Genomic DNA, 22,367 nt, shown 5'->3' with positions numbered 1-22,367 from the left:
AACTTTTTTTTTTCTTCTGAGGCTTAGGCTGACTTCTAACTTGAGATCCTCTTTCTTCAGCCTTTTTTTTTTGCCAGTCCTGGGCCTTGGACTCAGGGCCTGAGCACCCCGTCCCTGGCTTCTTTTTGCTCAAGGCTAGCACTCTGCCACTTAAATCACAGAGCCACTTCTGGCCATTTTCTGTATATGTGGTGCTGGGGAATCGAACCCAGGGCTTCATGTATACAAGGCAAGCGCTCTTGCCACTAGGCTATATCCCCAGCCTCTTCAGCCTCTTGAGTGTTGGGTTACAGATGTGTGTTACCATGCCTGTCAGACTTGGGATTACTTAGTTTAAACAAAACACATCCAAATGGAGAAAGACAAGACTCCTAGCGAAGGCAATCCATACTGTCCCTTGAATGATTGAACATCATCTTGAAGCTGGGCGAGTCCATCTAGAACAATGGGCTCCAATGGCTTAGAGCTTTTTACTCTGCTGCATGTGGCCAAGGCTCAGTATTCTTCTTTGTATTTTCCTTCTCTAGGAGAATTACAATTTCTTGAACAAAAAAATTAACTACAAGTGGGACTTTGTCATTATGCAGGCCAAAGAGCAGTACAGGTGAGTGAAAGGGGCCATACCTGCCCTATGGTTGTGTCCTTCCCTTCCTTCCTTCCTTCCTTCCTTCTTTCCTTCCTTCCTTCCTTCCTTCCTTCCTTCCTTCCTTCCTTCCTTCCTTCCTTCCTTCCTTCCTTCCTTCTTCCTTCTTCCTTCTTCCTTCTCTCCCTTCCTCCTTCCCTCCCTCTCTCCCTCCTTCCCTCCTTCCCTCTTCCCTCTTTTCCCTCCCTTCCCTCATTCCTTTCCTCCTCCCCTCCCTTTCTTCTTGCTTCCTTGTGTCCTTGCTTCCTTCTTCCTCCTCCCTCTCCCTTTTCTTTTTTGTGGGGGATCAAACCCAGTGCCTCAAACCCAGTGCTCTACCTCCCGAGCTATATCCCCTGCCATGTTTGTTGTGTTTTCTCTTTGATATAGGGCCTTGCCTGGCTGGCTTCATACTCAGGATTCTCCTACCTCTGCCTTCAGATTAGCTGGGATTACAGATGTGCTTCACCACACCTAGCTTCCCCCCCCCCTTATTAAAGTAAATCTTTAATAAGCTTTGGTGTGTCAAGCACTGGGTGAGCTCTAGAGAATAAAAGGACCCACTGTGGTGGGCCAGGAAGACAAGTGAACAGGCCCTGATACTCTCATGGTGTGAGGGCCACACGGTGGGAGTTTGCAGAGGCAGCTGTAGAAACGACACTCAACTGGTAGCTGAGTAAGACATACCTAGGTGAAGGATGGCAATGGTGGATACAGAGGGAACACTAGAGCTGGAAAGCAGGAGATTGCCCCAGCAAGCATTTCTTATGGCTGGAGCAGAGTGCCAAGTGTGGACTGGGCAGGAGTTAGCACAATACTTGCTGGAGGTGTTAGTGGCAGATCACCAGAGGACCACAGGGAGACTTTAGGTAGGAAAAGCTATTATTAGATTTGTCCTTTAGGGGCACCCACTTCTGGCTTGCATTTGCTTTGTGTCCCTAGGGGATGTAGAGCTACATCTGTCTTGTCCATGAGGGCCAGATATAAGTGTTGGGTGGGGACAGTGATCTATCCGTCAGGACAAGGGCTAGGCCATCAGAACAAATAGCCCCCAACTCTTAGGGGCTAGATTCTACAGGTTCATTTCTTGGTTGTGTTCCTGTCTGCTGTGGGTCATCTGAGCTCCTTCAGTCCAGGATGCATCTGGGCTTTGCTACCTTTGTATCAGGGAAGGGACACTCTTTGCAGATTAGAGAGACACCTGTCACCTGCACTCCCACAGTTATGCTTGACTTCCAAGAGGACTGAATGGGGCTGTACAATCCCACCCATGGTCTGAGAAGCGAGGGAGCCATGGGAGGTCTGGTGGCTACCAGCAGTGGTTACTTACATGGATAATTCAAGGTGGGGTAATCAGCTGGCCTTGCTCACCCTCACAGGTCCTGATCCTAGAACAGTAGGCTTGCTGGTACCCAGTTAGGCTGCATGGTGGACGCCTGCCCACCTCCATTGCCACCACACAAGTGGAGCCAATTTCACTGTGTGCCAAACCACAGACATACCCTCCCAACCTCCCTCTACTCTTAATTTGCTCCAGCATCTGATGCTTTGGAAGTACTGGAAGAAAACCCAGGACCTTGTGGTGCCTGCAAGAGCTCTACCACTTGATGGTATCATTGGCCCTGCTCCTATTTTTGAAACACAATTAGGATCATGCCACTCCACTTCCTCCAAGCAGTCAAGAGGATATTCACTTCAAATGTCACGTCCCCCTTTCTGATGTGCTGTTGTTGCACTCAGAGCGCCCTATACTTAGTGGCTTAGAACAGCAACAACAATTATTGTATTATCTGCCATGACTTTCAAAGGTCAGGGATGTGGGAAGGGCCTGGGCTGAGTGGTTCCAACGTTAAGCTTCTCTAGTAGTTATGGTCACGTGGTGAGAGCTGGGGGCCTGGTGCAGGTGAGAGCCTGCTGGCATTCCTTGTTTTCTTTTGGAAACTTCTAGGCCCTGTGTGTTGTGTGGCTTGAGCTTCCTCATAGCATGGCGGCATGGAGGAGGTCAGGTTGCTTAGAGGAGATGTAGGCTCATCTGGCAGCACAGGAGGAACCTGGCGGCCTCCCTCTCTTTTCTGGTACGGCCTCAGCAGTTTCACAGTGCTGCGTGTGACATACAAAACTATCACAGAAAACCCACCCGGATTCAAGGGAGAGGGCATGGACGGCTCTGTCTGTGGAAAGAGCATCGAAGGACTGTAGACTTATTCAGAAATCACTGAAGATGCCACCCCACCCCATGTTGACCCCGAAGTCCCCTGAGGGTTTCCCTACAGCACACCGTGCCTTTCCAATCCAGTTTGCTTACATGGCCAATTTGTGTCGTGGTTAGTCCAAAAATCTCCTCAAAGGCTGGGACTCTGTGTTTAGTTCACTAAAATATTCATAGTAAATGGAACAGCATAGAAGATCAATAAATGCATGAACAGATGAAAGATTAAACAAATGCTGTTGTTAAAAAAAATCATTATATGACCTAACAAAGAGTTCCTAGTTTCCTGGCTGTCTGAGATTCCAGACATCACGACTCCTGTCCGTTAACATCATTTGCAGAGGAGCAGCTGAGTTGATCCAGAAAGGACCACTGGGGTCTTTAGGGACTGGTGGAATCCCCATAATGCCCCAGGCCGTGTGTGGCCCAGCCTCTCCAAGACAAGCTAGTTAACCTGGTGGAAAATCCAGTTAGGTTGTCAAGGGGGAAGCTGGAGCGACAGTGTTTCTATTTAATTTCCAGAGGAGGCTGGCAGAACACCCTGCTGGAATGGCACTGTTCACCCAGCGGGCTCTCTGGAGGTTATTATGTTATTCACAGTACATTAACAGGGCGATAAATCTGCTGACTGTCGTGGTGAGGGCATGTGCGTCATCTTACGTTGCCTGGGAAAACAAGTGTTGATGAATGTGAGTACAGCTCACCCAGGAAACAGGACTGAGCGTGGACCTCGGGCCATAATTAACTGATGTCTCCCCAGTCCTGGAGGAGGGAGGCCCAGCATCATATCCTATGGACAGTGGGAAAGGGGTGGAGAGATAAGATGGGAATGATCAACCAGGTACCAATGGCTCACGCCTGTAGTCCTAGCTACTACAGGGGCTGAGATAAGAGGATCTTGGTTCAAAGCCAGAGGGGGGCAGAAAAGCCCATGAATTAACTCACAAAAAGCCAGAAGTGCATCTGTAAATCAAATGGTAGTGCATTAGCCTTGAGGGAAAAAGCTAAGGGAGAGTGGCCAGGCCCCGAGTTTAAACCCAAGTAGTGGTGAGAGAGAGGGAGAGGGAGACAGAGAGAGAGAGAGAGAGAGAGAGAGAGAGAGAGAGAGAGAGAGAGAGAGAGAGAGAGAGAGAGAAATGACTTATGGCAATCATCAGTTGAGTTCAGAAAAAAACAAGCCCTGACTTGGCTTGTGCTCTTTGGAGTGACAGAGAAGGATGGACAGCAGAGAAAAAAGAAGATACTCTGAGACCAATGTCCCCCCACCCCTGCCCCCAGCCCAGCTTGACATCGATTGCAGCCTGCACCACCAGATGTTGATCATGTGGTTTACCAAGGCGAAGACATAGTAAGAAGCTAGTGGGGGTTCCGTGCAGCCTAGATGGTCATTTCACTGCAGCTGGGGCCATCAGAGAGACCGGGTCAGGGCGTAAGCTCCCAGGTGGCAAGCCCCATTTCTGCCCTGTGCTCGAGTGTGGCCCTGGCTGGGGAAAACCTTGCTTTAATTCTTTCACCAGTAAGGTTGGAAAAAGCCACTAAAGAGGACTCACGGAGACTAGGTGAAGTAATACAGGGACACACCTGTACCCTGTGTAGGTGTGGTATTGGTGTTATAGCTAACACACCTGGGTTATTTGGACAGACAGGGAGAACAGTGCAAAATATCATCAAGAATGGAGGCTATCATGGGCCAACAAAGACCAAAAACAAAAAAAACCCCAAACAACCCTTTCAAAATATGGCTCCTGGCCTTGAACATGGTTTTCTTCCTTCAGGACTGGAAAGGAAAGGAACAAGGCTGATCGGTACGCACTGGATTGCCAGGAAAAAGCCTACTGGCTGGTGCACCGGAGCCCGGTGAGTCTGAGGCCCCTCATGGTTTCTGAGCCCCGCCCCCACCCTCTGCCTGCCCTCTCCATGTCCCTTGCCAGCTGTCTCCCTCCGGGGGTGGACCTGGAATGGCCCGAGCCACTGCTCAGTCTTGAGTGAGCAGGTAGGTAGGTGTCCTCTACTCAGGTGGAAGAAGGGTTGTGCTGCCTGCCTGGTGTCTGCGCATGGCCCATCCGGGTTCGTGATCCCTAATACTAACACATCCAACACAGCCAGCACCACATTATTTTTACCTCCACCATCTCCCATCAGTTCCCCCCCACACCATGTCCTTACTTCCCCGACTTCCTCCTCCACCACCACCACCATCACCATTTTGTGCTAAGCATTCTGCCTTCCCTCTCCTGTGAAAGTGATTAGTGTCATTCCCATTCTACTGATAAGCAAGCGGAGGCTCACACAACTCCTAAAGCCAGAGAATCTGAACCCCTAGATCTAAGGGGGAATCTTATCTTAATCCTCTAGGGTCCTTGTGCTCCTGACAATGTCATGTGATATAGTCATTGCATTTCAGGGGTTTTGTAATCTCCTTGGCCATTAGAACATTGCCTGCTGCTCCTAAAACATAACACCTGGGTTCAAAGATGCCCAGTCTCTCTTTGACAGCATGTTCAGGGACCCATGTTCAGAGTGAGGCTTTGCTGTACTCCTAAAGCTCCTAGCACACGAAACGGTTCTTCACACTTAATCTCCTCTCTGTAGAAAACAGACACTAGTCCTCAAGGATGAGGCAGGAGTGCATGTGGGGCCTCCTTAAATCTTCCAGAACATTCTCCCCCTCTTATTGGCATGCATGGAGCAGACATCATTCAGTCTGAGGAGCGTCTCAGCCTGGAAAAGAGCAATCTGTCTGACAAACTCAGGGAGCCCTGGAGCCCACAGACTGCCAGACTGTCTCCAGGAGACACAAACAAACCATCAGTGAGGTGGGACAAAAGCCAGCCTCCACACACTGAGCATTTGGCTCTGTGGATGTGGCACAGTCGCTTTGTGGACTGACTGTGGCCAGCTGCTATATAGCATGTCACGCAGCTATGGCATTAACTGATTTATTTTTTCATTGATCTGTTTCTTCGTTTATGAGGCTCTGATTGGGCCTGACTCTGTGCCAGCACTGAAGCTAGGTGCTGGGCGTGAAATAGTAGCTAGAAACCATGGAGCACCCACTGTGTGTACGTGGGAAGCTCTAGGCCCAGGTTGCTTCCTTCCCACCTGGTCATGATGCTACAAAACAGAGAATGTCATCGTCCCATCACTCAGATGGAGAAATCAAGGCTTAGTGCTCGGTGCTGAGTAGCAAGTTCATACTGGTGGTCCCCACAAGCTGCTACTGTGAAAGAAAACCCCGGATGTGCCCCGCTCCTGTGTTCCTCCAGGGCTTAGAATCCCAATTGCTGTCACCCAGGGAGAGGATGGGGCTCGGCCGCTGCATTGGGACTAGCACCACTGGCAGAGGCCTAGGTCGGATGTGAGGTGGGGGTGGGGGAATCACAGAGCCAAAATGGCACTCGTGATTCAGCACCCTGTGGTGAAGGAAGATGAGGTTCCTCATCTGCTTTTTACCCAAATGGAACAAAGTACAGGTGTGAGCACTATGTAATAGTAATGTATATAGATGCAGCGGGGAGATGGTTCCTTGCATGAGCCATCTGGGGTGGGGGGAGAGGGGGGTTGTGTTGCTACCCCAGACCTCCAGGGGTGTAGTCCCTCTCCTAGGCCTGGTGTTGTGGCAGAGGATAATTTTTGGCAGTGTGCCCTAAATACTACGGTCACACATGTGAATATGGAGCTCAGTTGCCCTGGTTTCAACCCCCACACACAGACAGAAGACACATCAGCTTTCCGTTTCCTGCTAGGATCAGGCTAAATGCTCCACCACAGAGGATGGCGGAGTCAGTGAAGCTGAATCTGACCTCATGGAACACTGAGAAGCTATGAAGACAGTATTTTCAAAGGCTATTCATTGCCCACCCCCCCCCCCCCCCCGACCAAGTAACCTGGCACATGATGCTATATCATGAATAACAAGACAGGAAACTCTATGTATTTTGGTTTTAGTTTTTTTTTCCAAATGCCAACATATACTTTTGAAGGTCCACTGTATCCCAGATGCCTAGTAGTTAATGAGACTATTGGGACTATGGGCCCAAAAAGACTTGGCCTGTGACTTTGAGGATGTTCAAGCAGAGAGCCAGAGACTAAGACTATTGCACAAATGAGCGAGTGATGTGCAGAATGCTGGGTAGCTTGCCAGAGGCCACATTCAAGCCAACATGTGCTTGTAGCAAACTTCTCCAATTTTCTAGCCTCAAATGATCTCTTTTCTGCTCTTCTCTACCTCTCTCTCTGTCCCTGTCTTTGTCTCTCTGTCTGTCTGTCTCCTCACGTTTTATTTGGCTTACCAAACAATTTGGTGTTTTTTTGTTTTTTTTTTTTTTTTGGCCAGTCCTTGGCTTGAACTCAGGGCCTGGGCACTGTCCCTGAGCTTCTTTCTCTCAAGGCTAGCTCTCTACCACTTGAGTCACAGTGCCACTTCCAGATTTTCCTGTTTGTGTGGTGCTGAGGAATTGAACCCAGGACCTCATGAATGCTAAGCAAGCACTCTGCCACTAAGCCACATCCCCAGCCCCAATTTAGTGTTTTAGTTATCATTTTTCTCCCATGCATTGGAACGGTCTGACACTTTGGGAAAGAGAGCAAGGACCAGTGAAGGAAGGAAGGAAGAACTAGAGAAAGGAGAAGAGGGTCACTGAGAAGTGGACATCAGCTCTCTCTGAGCTTTCATTTACGCCCCAGAGATGTAGTTGGGCTTCATGCTAATTGAAGAGGGCAAAGTATGTGCCTCTCTGGATGGATTCGTGTTTGTGGCACCAGGGCAGGAGGTGTGTGTGTGTGTGTGTGTGTGTGTGTGTGTGTGTGTGTATCTCCTTTCTCTGGGCAGCACATCACTGGTTGATTGCCTTTGCCTCCTGTGCCCTAACACTTATGTCTGCTTATCTTCATCTGTGTACCTTTCTGTGTCAGCGGTGACTCTTGCTGACTGTCACAGCAAACCAAAGATGATGCTAGCTGATGGATGAGTGAATGAATGAATGAATAAGCCTGGGAATCCCCAAACAAACAGAGGCAGAAAGGCAGCCTCTTGCTGGGGGAGTTTTGTAGGTAGAAACCTTAATGGGACTACAGCTCCATGAACTGAGACAGACAGCTGCTGTCCACACAGAAGCTGAAAGGAGACCAGAGCAGGGACTACAGGACAGGCGAGGAAGGGCCTGGCCATCCTGTAGAAATGATGGAAAAGATGGGGCATCAGGAAGGCTGGGGGAACAACAAACTCTGGTGGAGGCTGCAGGTCTGATAGTCCCAGACATCCCGTCTAGAAAGCGGAGGGAAGCCCTGGTTGATTTCTGTTCTTCAGGTAAACCATTGAGCCCTGGAGTAGCTGATTTCATGTGGAGTTCAGAGGGATTCAGAGGGAAGGGCTGGGTAGCTAAGTCAAGCCTTTATGCCAAGGTAGTAAGAAGGGAGCCTGAGTATAGACAACTGAGTATGTGTGTGTGCGCGCGCGCGTGTGTGTACTCCAGTGTACTAGTGTGTGTATGTGTCTGTAAAAGTGAATATTCATGGGCTGGGAATATGGCCTAGTGGCAAGAGAGCTTGCCTCATATACATGAAGCCCTGAGCTCGATTCCCCAGCACCACATATATAGAAAATGGCCAGAAGTGGTGCTGTGGATCAAGTGGCAGAGTGCTAGCCTTGAGCAAAAGGAAGCCAGGGACAGTGCTCAGGCCCTGAGTTCAAGGCCCAGGACTGGCAAAAAAAAAAGTGAATATTCATGCCTATGAGCATAATTGTGTGTGTGTGTGTGTGTATGCACATTCAGGTATGTGTTCTGTTTCATCCATTGTCAGGCATTTCTCCCTAGCAGATGGAGAAATTCTTGGAATCCACTTTAGGCAAAGCACTGTTATGAAAGCTGCCACCCATTTCCCTTTCCTACAAAGTTAGCTCTCATGGAGTTCTGCCTCAGGCATCTGTATTTCCTTCGTGGTACTAGTCACAGCTATAAGTTATCCCAGTACTAGGGCTTGAACTCAGGGTCTGAGTGCTGCTGTCTCAGCTTTTTTGCTCAAGGCTGACACTCTACCCCTTGAGCCATACCTCTCCTTCCAGCTTGTTTCTTTTTCTGTTTAATTGGAGACAAGAATTTCATGAACTTTCCTGCCCAGGCTGCCCATGAATCTCAGATCTCGCGTCCTGAGTAGCTAGGATTATGGGCGTGAACCACTGGTGCCCAGCTTCTTAATTATCCTTTTGTGATGAGTCTCTGAGGAGAGGCTACCTCTCCTCCCCTAAGACTAGAAGTGCCTCAGTATACCTTCTGGGGATGCCTGTGAGCAGGGGCCAGCCCCCCCGGGCAGTGCCCAGCACAGAGGAAGTGGCTCTGAAGTAGTTGTTGATCCAGGTCCAGAGGTCCCAGCCCCACAGAGGATAGCGGCACCCCTTCCCTGTCCTTTTCTGTTGTCTTGTTCCCTATATATTTTCTGTTGTCTTGTTCTTTTTTTCCTGTTCCTTGTCTAGGATGTAGGCCCGCTTTTTTCCACCATGGTAGGCTGCTGGGTGGGGTTGCCAGATTTAGAAAATTAAATACGGATGTTTGGATACATTTGAATTTCAGCTAAACAGCATGTTTACATAAAATACATGCTTATTACAATATATTCTGTAGTCTCAACCCAAATGTACAACAAGTATTAAACAATCGGAGGCACAGATCATCTGCTACTTATCTGAAAGGAACCGGATGCCCTATCTGGCAGCCTGACCACTGAGCTAAAGCTGTTTCTGTCCTATGGAGGAGGCCAGCTCTGATGAAAGAAAGCCAGTGGCCCCCACGTGCTTCTCAGTGCAATCTGCGTTAATAGCACATGCTGAGCACCTGATGGGTGCCTGGCCTCCATCAGTGTCCAGGAAGTGAAGGGTCTCAATGGCCGGCCTCAAAGAGATGAGAGCAACCAACAGAGCCTGTCTGTAGGGTTGAGATATGGTGGGGAAGGGAGCAGAGATTGCAGACCTCACTCTGAAACACACCTTTAAATTGTCTAATGAATCCATTCCCTTGTTGAGTGACAGTGACCCTCTACTGACAGTGCATAGGACATCCCCTCTCATTAAACCCTCAGAAGAACCTGCCACGTTGTACGCATGGTCTCTGCTTCCCAGCAGGGGCAGTAAGTGTGGACAGAGCACTTTCCAAGAGCTTTGGCCCACCTGGAAAGCAGCTGAACCAGGGCTGGATCCCAGAAGTGCCTGACTAAAACTTGGACTCTCTCTAAGCACTGCTGTCTTACTTCTTATCCAGCCCATGGCAGAACACTGCACTGCGGGAAAGATCCCTTTGGGAGGAGTCAGGGGTCCCATGGATGAATCCTAGTGAATACTTGTGAATTTCAGTGTTATCCCTCCCTTTTCTTGTCTGTCTGTCTGTCTGTCTATCTATCCATCTGCTGGTATTGGAGATGCTATCCGTCTGTCTGTCTATCCATCCATTTATTTATCTCTCTGCCCATCCACCTACCCATTCATCCATCTTCCCTACTATGGTACTGGAATGCTATCCATCTGTCCATCTGTCTATCCATTCATCCCGCCACCCACTCACCCATTGTTCCATCCATTCATCTTTCTGCCCACTCACCCAACTGGGCTTCCATCACATACCATGTTAGATGCTGGGGATCACTGATATCAGAACAGCCCCCAAGCAGCCCCCTAGCTCACTTGGAAGGTTTATACATCCTCGTGTCTCCTATGGGTTGGGCTGCAAGCCCTTCTCAGCTTGATCTCACAGTTGGCAGGTTGGCTAAGACCTAAAGTTGGTCATCCTAGAGTGATGCGTGTATTGTTTCTATTCCATTTAGCCAGGAATGAACGATGTGCTGGACTATGGCCTGGATCGAGTGACCAATCCAAATGAAGTTAAGGTAAACAGGTAAGTCTCTGAAGCATTCTGGGCAGGGCCAGTTTCTGAGGCTGGAAAGGTGTCCACAGGTTCATTTGTGTCTTGTTTGGGAACTTCCACATCGAGGAGTATCATGGCATTGTGCAGTCACAGGAGAGGAGGAGCCTAGGGCAAAGGTCCTGGGTAGCGAGATCACAACAGGAAAAAGGAGAGAGAGAAGGATATAGGTCAGGGCAAATGGCAACTGGATGGCTGGTTTTCTTTTCTGAGTCACTTCTCTCTTGAGAGTCTGATTAAAAACTATGTACCAATCCTGCCCAAAGATGCACAGACATGTTCTATGCACTTGCAATAAATTCCTTGGCCCTGAGAAGACTTTAGGCGCCAGCCTGGAAAACCCTTATGTCAACTTTGGATTTAAGTCTTAATCCACATATGACAGGGACTAGAGTACCACTGTTCATATCCCCCTTTGAGGTCAAACATTTTCAAATACTTTAAATTTCTCTCTCTCTCTTTCTGTCTCTGTGTGTGTGTGTGTGTGTGTGTGTGTGTGTGTGTGTGTTTACCAGTTCTAGGGCTTGAACTCAGGGCCTGGGTGCTGTCCTGAGCATCTTTTGCTCAAGACTAGCACAGTACCATCTGAACCACAGAGCCACTTCCAGCCTTTTCTGAGTAGTTTATTGGAGATAAGAATCTTATGGGCTTAATTGCCTGGGCTGGCTTCAAACTGTGATCCTGAAGCTCAGCCTCCAGAGTAGCTAGGATTTTAAGAGTGAGCCACCACCACCCAGTTGTATATTTGGTTTTTAGTGGTACTGGAAATTGAACTCAAGGCTCTGTGCTTCCCTAAGTGAGAGCTCAACCATTTAAGCCATACCCCTTAGTTTAAAAAGAACTTACCCCCAAATATGCAATTCCTTCCCAGCCCCATATTGTTTTTTTATAATTTAAAGAAATGTAGCCATAACCTATTGAAACCACACCACAGTTGACATTTGGGGGTCAGACTATTCTGTAGGGGATGGCTTGTGTTTTGTAAGATGTCTCGCAGAATCTCTGCCCACTACATGCCACCACTTCCAGTCCTCTCCCCACCCCTCCCCCAATGCCTGCAGTGCTGTCAACCATGTCTCCAGGCTTTGTCCAATGCCTCTGGGGGAGTCAGAATTGCTCAGATTGGAAACCACTGACCTCTTCATTCTGCCTAAAAGCCGTTTCCATTTCCTTGTTTTCTCTGCAATACCCTCCGTGAGCCAGCAAGGGGCAGTTACTTCTTTAGGGTGTCATCCATAAGACATGGCCATACCTTGAGGCATGAGTGAAGGCTTAGAGGGTTGCGCCCTAAGTGCAGGAAGATGGCAGGGGAAGGGGAAGGATCTGGAAAAGGGCATCTCTGGCATGTCTGGGGAGAGAACCATGAGTCCCTGGAGAGCCCCACGGGGGGAATTGCCAGGTTTCTTGTCCACGAGGCACATGCGTGGTACCATCCGCATGCCTCAGCTGCCTGTTCCTATGGCAGCCTTTCCCACATCCCCTCTTGTCAGATAACAAATCACTGCAGAGGCCTCGTTGGCTCCGTTGCCATGGAGACAGAATCATCGAGTAAAATACAGAGCCAGGGTAAAAGATTTTGTCATTTCCCATCCCCCTCCCTAGGGGAAGGAGCTGTTCTGGAAACCTCTGCTGGAGGGGGAGGAGGAGGAAGCAGTCACTCATCTGACGAGGGTGGGGACCCCGGGGGCTCCATCTATGGCTGAGCAGCGTTGAGGGGGAAGGCATTGGCAGGGCCTCCACATTAGAGCTGGCAGTGCTCAGAGCCTAAGGCCAGAGCACAGACTGGGGAAGAGGCAGAGTGGGGGTTCACTGTGGTGGGTCCCCCAGGGGCTGGGGCACCTCTGCTATTGATATCTCCTCTTTCTCTTTCTCTTCCACCAGCTCTTTTGCCTGGGTGTGGCTGCTGGCTTTGTGGCATCAAAGGAAGAAACACGTGGCCTTCATGCAATCAGGCCGCCATCCTCCCTCCACCTCCAGGGTCTGAGCGTCCAGGGTCTGAGTGCATCCCTGGCGCAGGGCGGGCCTGGGACTGGATACTGTGTGCAGGCAGCAGCCCCCATATCTGGGGGTCCTTGCTTCCTCCCATTTTTCTGCCTTGAGAGGAACAGAGCACTTGGAACATCTCTGCAAAGCCTCAGGCGTATAGAGAGATTTTGTCTGTGTCTCGGTTCAGAGGAGAGTGAGGTCATTTCTGAGAACAGCTGGACCCTTGAAGAAACCTCTCTTCTTCCCGAAGAGCACCAAAGCCCCATGGGGCATGAGCTCGTAGGAGACTGCGAGGTTGGCAGGTGTTGGGGCCCCTGGGTGGCCCACTTCCTCAGGCTGATGACGGTCACGAGCTGGGGCGGCTGCCCAGTCCCGGGAAGGTCTGACCACATTAGCCTAGGAAGTATGCCCTCGCTCAGTTCCAGTGCACTTGGGGATACACAGGGTGCCAAGTGCACCGATCTCCCCATTTCTTATTTCGGAAAGACCGGTCCTGTCATGCTGGTCCCAGAGGCCAGGTGCTGGCTGTCTCCTGTTATGTGCATAGGGCTGGCCCTTCCTTCCCATTTCCTCCACCCCAGGAGAGGTTCTGCAGTAATGAGGGGCCACACCCTATGCTGGAGAGAATGGCCCTATGCTGACCTTCGAAGGACCCAGCTCTATCACTCCCTACCCAGGGGAGTTTGGCTCAGCTCTTGAGCCATTCAAAGCCCCTCCTCTTAGGAGGGGAATTGTAAGAGCATCTCAGCTTCCAAGTTGAGGGACTAGAGGGGGAGAGAATTCACAGCCTGGGAATGGTGATGCTGGGATTTGAATCTCCATAAATGGCCTCCAGAGTACGCCCCAAATCCTGCCTGATGGTGTCAAATGCCCATTGTATGGGGCTTTTAGAAATGTGCCTGGATTTCATTAAGTCCTTTAGGGGAGATAAGGCTACTTTCATTTTCCATATAACAAAACTGGAATGGAGATTTCGCTATTTGCCCAGAAAAGAGCAGCTAAAATTCTGATTTAGATCCTTCTAGTTTATAGCAGATCACCACCCCTCTCTCATCTCCATCTCTCTGAGGCTCATCCTGTCCATAGGGCCACTCAAGAGGCACAGGCAGGTGACTTGTTCCAGTATCCAAGGCCCACACCCAGAAGCGCCATGCTTGATTTATTCTTGTCATCTTCACACCCGCTTTTCTGAAGGAGCTGTGCATATGTTCTTTTTGTAGCAGGGTCTTTAGATTTGGAGAAATCCTGCCTCACCCTGTGCAGGAGATTCAGATGAAGACAGTCTTAGCCTTGTCTCCTCGGCCAGCAGTCTCTCCTTCCCTTTCTTGTCTGCTTTGCATGAACTCCCTCTGTTTCTGGATTTCACCATTTCTGTGCATCGATACACCTGCTCTGTGCATCAATGCCAGGACTGCCTCACCTTTGGCTCTACCTCTGTGTCTTTGCCTGTTCCTACCTGGCACCAGAGCTTGCTTTTTCCTGCCCTGGCTTTCTCCTTCCTGTGTGGCAGGGCCCCCAGGGGTTTGGCAGAAACGGTTCTGGCTCTTCTTGCCCTGTGACAGTTGTCTTCAGCACCTATTCCGGTTTCAGCCACAGAGCAGTATAAACAAATCTAGATGTGTCCCCATTTGGGCAGCTCTACAAGTGAAAAATCATTAAGTTGCCAGAATTCCAGGAATACAGAGTGACAGCAAGGATTCCTTAGGATGAGCGTTCTCTGTGTCACAACATGGGTTCACTCTGGGAGGACCAGTTTCCCGGGTAGGAAGGGAGTTAGCTGTGAGTACCAGGGAGAAAAACAAATGTGTTTCTGCCTGATTTATCATTTCCTCTTTGAATCGCACAGACGTGTGTGTGAGCCTGTGGGATTTTAAATGATGTCTTTTGTGACCGTGACTAACAGTAATGACAGAAGCAGGTTTGCTGAATTCAGCAAATAGACACACCGGATTCCCAGTTGATTTGAATTTCTGATACACAGTGACAATTTTTGTTGTTGTTTAGTTGTTGCTGTTGTTGTGGGCTTTTCTGCTCCAGCTGGCTTCAAATTGTGATGCTCTAGATCTCAGCTTCCTAAGTAGCTGGGATTGCAGGCATAAACCACTGGGGCCCAGATTTTCTCTGCCTTTGTCCGGGGTGGGGGGTGGGGGGAATCTAGGAAAGCCAAGACTGGAATTAATCCAACCAGAAAAAGTAGTACTGGGAGACCCAGGATGACGGAGATCTATGTATGTATTTCAGGGTGGAATGCTTTCCAGAAGCTTCTAAAAGCCTACATATAAAGCCTCCCCTGGAGCTGCTGTTCTTTATCATTGACAGTGTGGCTATTTTTTTTTTTCCAACTTGTGGTGTTGGTTCAGTTGCTATGAATAACAGAATACTCCTCACCATTCCTTCAGCACTCTTCCCCTACGGGAGAAGAAACAAGCTTAAGATCCTCACCAGCTTTTCCATCTCCATCTCTCTCTTAACAGAATGAGAGAGAGGTGAGGTTTCACTTGTTTATCGCTCACTTTCCAGATGGCTCTAGAGATATAACAGGAGATTGGGCCAGTGATTCATTTTTAAAAAACATTTTTGCCAGTACCAAGGCTTGATCAGGGCCCGGGCACTGTACTGTCCCTTAGTGTTTTTTGCTCCAGGTGGCTAATGGGGGATAAGAGTATCATGGACCTTTTTGCCTATGTTGGCTTCAAACCATACCCACAGATCTCAGCCATGTGAGTAGCTAGGATGACAGGTGTGAGCCACCAGTGCCCAGTTCATCTTAGTTTTGAGTCCTAGTGGTAAATTGCACCCCCTTTCCTGGTCTCATCTCTTTGTTGCTGGTCTCCCATGGCTGCACAGAATAGGATGGAAGTGGTAGCAATGGGAAATTTCTACTCTTTAAGTAAGAAAAGATGGGCTGTTTTCTCATGTGTGAAGGGTTTTCATTTTTCCAGCAGGTATTTGAACTGTGATGATTTCAATTACATCCATTTAATGGTTTTGTTTCTTCTGTTTTACAGAAACAAACAATCCCTGCTGTCAGAAAAGAGGTAATTAGTCTTTCAGTTCCAGGGACCTGGTTTAAAAATGCTCTAATAAATGACACAGACCTTGGCCTTATGCTCTGTACTCAGTAGTATGAATGAAACCCAGGTGTGATGTGCAAACAATTGTTGCCACATTAAGGGACAGGACAGAATGATCAGGAATCCTTGGTAAGATCAGGATGGGGCCAAAGCTGAGGTCTGGATAAGATCTACCCACAGACTCACACCTCTGAGGGGAAGGCAGAGAGGGCTGTGGAGGAAATGGGACAGTGGCCAGCCAGACTCTCCACTCACTTCTGTAGAGCCATTGAGAATCTCCTATGTCACCCAGGCTAGAGCCCTGGGCAGTCTGGGCCACGGAAGCGGGGGATGGGCAGTGGGTATCGGAATGGGGAGGAGGGCGGTCTAAGAGGGAAGGGGGAATGTCTTGCTTCTGCTGGCCCCTCAGAAGCAGAAAGACTGAGGATGGCCCCTGTGGTGGGAACCACTCAGCTCCTGTCACCATGAGACCTGTGAGGGAGTAGTTAAGCATCAGCCTGCAGGACTCATTGATTTTCCCAAATCAATGCATGATGGGTGAAGGAGGGCACTAACGTGGAGTTTGGGATTCACCTCTCTACTGAGTCCCTGCTTTGTTGGTAGCAAGATGGCTGGCTTAACGCTTGTTGTGGATTAATAAATGGCTTCTCAGTTTGGAGCCCCATGTGATGTGAGTGTTGGCGATCCTCAAGGGTAAGGCTTGGTTGTCTCATGATGGTGTCTTTTCTAGATCATGTATTACCAGCAGGCCTTGATGCGGTCCACAGTGAAGTCGTCCGTGTCTCTCGGAGGGTATGTCTTTTTTTTTTTTTTGGTCAGTCCTGGGGCTTAGACTTCAGGGCCTGGGCACTGTCCCTGAACTTCTCTGTGCCCAAGGCTAGCTAGCGCTCTACCACTTGAGCCACAGCACCACTTCCAGCCTTTTCTGTTTATGGGGTGCTGGGGAATCGAACCCAGAGCTTCACACATGCTAGGCAAGCACTCTACTAGTAAGCCACATTCCCAGCCCTGAGGGTATGTCTTTGATTTGTTTGTCTTGCTAGGTGAGCAGTTAGGTGGGTGAGCAAGAGGAGAACTTGTGCGTGCACGTGTGTATGTGTGTGTGTGTGTGTGTGTGTGTGTGTGTCCTGGATCTTGAACTCACAGTCTTGTGTTCTTGCTTAGCTTTATTCAAGGCTCTACCACTTGAGCCACACCTCCACGTCTGGCTTTTTGGGTTTTTTTTCTGGCTTATTGGAGGTAAGCATCTTTCAGATTAGTCCGGTTTTGAACTAGGATTTTCGGATCTCAGACTCCAGAGTTTTGAGGATTACAGGTGTGAGCCACTGGGGCTCAATTGAGAAAACGTGTGCTTTAAGGCAAACTTGACACATAATGGGCTGGCTGCTTTAGAACTGCCTAAGAACTGTAGACACACACACCAGTCTCCTTGAAGTTCAGTTCCTTCTTCACTCGTGATGAAGTCTCCAGGTTTTATCTTGGGTTGAGAAAAGTCAAGAGTCATCAAGCTCCTATAAAAGTCTGTCCTGTTCTGTGTGATCCACTGATCAGGTTGGGAGCAGGGGAAGGGTCCCAAGTTCATGGAAAGGACCTCCAGGGGGATCTGAGACAGCCTGGGTTCCATCATCATCCGCTCATATTTTTTATTTATTTATTTATTTATTTATTTATTTATTTATTTATTTATTTATTTATATATATTTATTTATTTTTTTTGGCCAGTCCTGCGGCTTGGACTCAGGGCCTGAGCACTGTCCCTGGCTTCTTTTTTGCTCAAGGCTAGCATTCTGCCACTTGAGCCACAGCGCCACTTCTGGCCATTTTCTGTATATGTGGTGCTGGGGAATTGAACCCAGGGCCCTCATGTATATGAGGCAAGCACTCTTGCCACTAGGCCATATCCCCAGCCCTCATATTTATTAATTAGGGATATGTAGGTTGTGTTTACCCATCCAGTGGGCTGCTAAATGTCCATTGCTAATCTCTGATTTAAAACTGGATTTGGATACATTGGAAATTGATGTTTGGTTTAGTGAATTTCCAGTGTTCCTCCCCCACAACCAGTTCTCCCCCCACCCCTCACCGTCAGGCAATAGTTGGGAGACATTAAACAGATTATTTGCCTCTCAAATACACAGCAGTTCATCTTTTTGTTGTTGTTGCCAGTCCTGGGGCTTGGACTCAGGGCCTGAGCACTGTCCCTGGCTTCTTTTTGCTCAAGGCTAGCACTCTGCCACTTGAGCCACAGCGCCACCTCTGGCCATTTTCTATATATGTGGTGCTGAGGAATCAAACCCAGGGCTTCATGTATACGAGGTGAGCACTCGTGCCACTAGGCCATATTCCCAGCCCAAGTTCATCTTTTTGAAATAGGAAATTCATCTTAGGAACATTTTGCTAGCTCTGAGATTTTTTCCCCTCCCTCCCACATGACACAAACCTGGCTTATTCCTTTACTTGGTCTGTAGAAGATTTGAACAATGGTCCTGGTTGCTCCTGGGACTGAGTACCCCAGTATCTTCCAGTATGGTTAGGAGTTTATTTCTTGTTAACAAAACATCCCCAATTCGTAGTTTACAAAAATACTACCTCTCCTGAGAAGTCGCCCATTGTTGGTGTGAACTTGATGACGGTCACCTTCTGGGCACACCTGGACACTGCTCTGCACCTCTGGGTGCTTGTTTTCCCCACTCAGACAAAGGGAAGTGTGTCCATGTGGAAGGTCTAACTTATCTTGAGAGCATTTATTTTTGTCTCCCATGATAGGTTTGGGGTTCACGTCTCCGGCTTTAAACAATGAGGCCTAGTAAACCCAATGAATAGTGGAAGATAAAAAAAATTACACTTGGGCATGATTAATTAAACAGCAGTCTAAACATTCAAACAGTGAGACCAAAGGAGGATATTCTTAGGAGAGGATCACAAAGGCTCAATAGCTGTGCACATATGATCATATAAAATGATGCTTATTCAAATAAACTCCAAGAGATTTTTAAAAAATTATACTGTCTGTGGTTCTTTTCTTCCACTTTTTTCTTTTCTTCTGTTTTTTTCCCTTTTGTTGCTGTTTTTTTTATTTATGTACCCTTTGTCTTATATGTAACTTTATCTGATTTGGGGAGGGGAAAGGAAGCACAGAAATGGAGGGGCAAAGGGTAAATGGATTCAGCAGTGATACACTAGACACTGTATTGGAAATGAACTGTATAACTTGGGGGGGAGGAAGGGAGGGAAAAATGGAGAGAATATTAAGGAGGGGTGATACTGTTCTAAAAGAAGTACACTCATTACCTGACTTATGTAATTATAACCCCTCTGAACATCACCTTTGCAATAAAAATTAGCTAAAAAATTAATGAGGCATAAGTTCCCAAACATGGGCACTATGCTGACAAAGGGTAAGCTCTAGCATGTCAGCAGAGCCCCAGCCAAGGCACAAACAATGGAAGCAAGACCCTGGCCCACGAATTAGCCACAAATGCTAATACATCCCCACAGCACCGGTGGCTCACAGCTGTAGTCCTAGCTACTCAGGAGGCTGAGATCTAAGGATCAAAGTTTGAAAGCAGCCTGGTCAGACAAAGCTGAAAGACTTTTATCTTCAGTTAAACAGCAGTAAACTAGAAATGGAGCTCAAGTAGTAGAGCCTCACCCTTGAGTGAAAAAGCCAGGCAAGAGCACAAGGCTCTGAGTTCAAGCCCTAGTACTGACATACGCATGTCTTCCCCCCCCCAAAAAAAAACAAAACTTGTTAAAGCGTAAAGAGGTCATCTTTTAATGAGAATTGACCAAATGACACACTTTCCCAAGTAGAAAAGGACAGATCTTGACAAGTATCTACCAGTCCTTGGGGCTATTAGAACATTTGTGATAGGACAATGATAAATCTGCAGCCCTGTCAGTGCAGGTTCAGTCAATGGGAGCATGGATTTAGTCTCTTGGCATGGGAATGTCTAGGAAACTGTGTTCCCTTGCTTTTCAGGATTGTCAAGTACAGCGAGCAGTTCTTGTCCAACGATGCCATCATGTCGGGCTGTCTCCCCAGCAACCCCTGGATAACGGATGACACCCAGTTCTGGGATTTAAATGCCAAGTTGTATGTATTTGATGGTTGCTTTTCTGAGTTGCAATACACATGCTATACAGCTTACTCATTTAAAGTGTCCAGTTCAATGTTTTTTTTCAAAAAAGTAATTACACTCAGAGTAGTGTAGTATGGGGATTGTTCCAAAAACTAAATATAGAACTACCCTATGATCCAGCAATTCTACTCCTGGGCATTTATCCAAAAGATTACAAACAAACCAGGATGCAGTAAAGCCACCAGCACAACCATTCTCATTGCAGCACTAGTTACCATAGCTGAGGCATAGAATCAGCCCAGATGCCTCTTAATGGATGAATGGATCAAGAAAATGCTACACCTTCACACACACACAATGGAATTTACTCATCTGTTAGAATGGTATTGTACCATTTGCAAAGAATGGAAGGACCTGACTTAAAAATCTTTCCATTACCTTCAGAAGAAATCCTGAACCTTTTAGCTGTCAGATCCCCTAAGTTCTCATCTCCCCAGACCAGTCTAGCACTAAGCTACCATTGCTCCATCATTCTCTCTGTCTCTGTGGATCTGCCCATTCTGTATCTTCGCTGTGCGTGGTATCATACAACATGGGTTTTTTTTTTTTTAATTAGCTTTTCTCACTTGGCACAACACTTTCAAAGTTTATTCTGTTATGGCCGAGTAATATTCACTGTGTGCAGCCTGACATCCCCTCTTCCCTCTCATGGTCTTCAGGTCTGAGGCCTTCTGAGCAGGGCTTGAGGGCGAGGGGTCCTCCTCACCTCCAGGGGGCCTTTTCCTGGATGTGGGTCCAGGGCATTTGTCTGAGGCTACAGCTTCCTAGCAAGTTGGCTGGGTAGCTTGTGTCCTCTGGCAGGGGTTGGAGAGGAGCCCTGGGCTGTGGGACTAATGGAGGCAGGCAAGGTCCCGCATCTCCCACCCAGGCCATCACAGGGCAAAGCCCCTGCCTCGTGTGGAGTGTTACATGTGTAAACCATCATCCTTGCAGGGTGGAAATCCCCACCAAGATGCGGGTGGAAAGATGGGCCTTTAACTTCAGTGAACTGATCCGGGACCCTAAGGGCCGACAGAGCTTCCAGTACTTTCTCAAGAAAGAATTCAGTGGTAAGTCCTTTTTTTTTTTTTTTTTAAATGAAAATAATTTATTTTAAGTCACACTCCTTTCTCGTCTAGGATTTCTGGAATTTCTCCAGGGATGTTTTCATTAGCAATGCTCTTAAACAGGACTTCCATGCTTCCTAGCTGGAAGAGTCACACCTTGGTCACTGGCCTGTTCTTTCCATAGGCTCCAAGAGATACCACATGCCAGGGGAAAAGAGACACCTGCGCTCTTGCCAGGGCTCCATGCTGGTCAGGCTGTCCTGACTGTCACTCAGAGGTCCCACTGCCGGCCCACCCAACCTCAACCAGGCATAGACTTTAAAACAAGCAAGTCTGTCTTTCTTTCTTTCCTTCCTTCCTTCCTTCCTTCCTTCCTTCCTTCCTTCCTTCCTTCCTTCCTTCCTTCCTTCCTTCCTTTCTTTCTTCCTTTTTTATTCTTTTTGCCAGTCCTGGGGCTTGAACTCAAGGCCTGAACACTGTCCCTGGCTTCTTTTTGCTCAAGGCTAGCACTCCGCCACTTGAGCCACAGCGCCATTTCTGGCCTTTTCTATATATGTGGTGCTGAGGAATTGAACCCAGGCCTTCATGTATACAAAGCAAGCACTCTACCAGTAGGCTATATTCCCAGCCCCCTCAAGCTTTTCCTTTGGTCTCCCAGGCTGATTTTCTTTAGCTCAGTGTCTACAGATTTGATTCACTTGAGGATGGATATGTATACACAGATACAGACACAAACACAGACACAGACACACAGACACACATACACACACGTGTACTGCCTATACTAGGGTCTTGCTTACGCTTGCTAGGCATTCACTATCCCACTTAAGCCATTCTGCTAGCTCCACCCCAATCCTGGGGAGATTTAATTAATGGACTGATTAATTAATTTGTGACAATCCTGGGGCTTGAACTCAGGGCCTGGGCACTTTCCCTGAACCTTTTTGTTCAAGGTTAGCGCTCTACCATTTGTGCTGCAGTCAATTTCTGGCTTTTGGCAGTTAGAGATAGGAGTCTATGGACTTTTCTGCCCAGGCTGACTTCCAACTGTGATCTTCCAATGTCAGCCTCTCAAGTGGCTAAGGTTACAAGTATTTATGTATCTACATGTTTATGAATATGTCTTTTAAGGTCTAGTTCCTACATGTGAGTGAACACGTGTTATCTTTTGAGCTGGTCTTGTGCAATACGAAGTCCTTTAATTCCATCCATTTTTTTTTACACATAACATGGTTTCAGTTTTCTTTATGGCTGTGTAATGGTGTGTACAGAATCCACTCATCAGTTGTTGTGTGTCTAGACTGATTCCATTGTGTGGTAGTTTTGAAAGGGCTGCAATAGATACAGTACAAAGGTGCCTTTCTGGTTTGTTGACTGA

General features: G+C 48.0%; 1 protein-coding gene across 1 annotated transcript in view; it reads left to right on the top strand.

Annotated features, from left to right (window-relative positions):
- The window catches only part of Rgs9 (regulator of G protein signaling 9), a 63,333-nt gene that overhangs the window by 19,208 nt on the left and 21,758 nt on the right, over positions 1 to 22,367 (top strand). Inside the window, exons 7-13 of the mRNA XM_048365627.1 lie at positions 528 to 604; positions 4,607 to 4,688; positions 10,644 to 10,706; positions 15,736 to 15,765; positions 16,532 to 16,593; positions 19,784 to 19,897; positions 20,877 to 20,992. Coding sequence (XP_048221584.1) covers positions 528 to 604; positions 4,607 to 4,688; positions 10,644 to 10,706; positions 15,736 to 15,765; positions 16,532 to 16,593; positions 19,784 to 19,897; positions 20,877 to 20,992 — 544 coding nt within the window. The remainder of the gene's footprint in view (positions 1 to 527; positions 605 to 4,606; positions 4,689 to 10,643; positions 10,707 to 15,735; positions 15,766 to 16,531; positions 16,594 to 19,783; positions 19,898 to 20,876; positions 20,993 to 22,367) is intronic.

Source organism: Perognathus longimembris, chromosome 17, assembly GCF_023159225.1.
Source record: "Perognathus longimembris pacificus isolate PPM17 chromosome 17, ASM2315922v1, whole genome shotgun sequence".
Taxonomy (NCBI): domain Eukaryota; kingdom Metazoa; phylum Chordata; class Mammalia; order Rodentia; family Heteromyidae; genus Perognathus; species Perognathus longimembris.
Note: the sequence above shows the minus strand (reverse complement) of the source record. Positions and strands in the feature narration are given on the sequence as shown.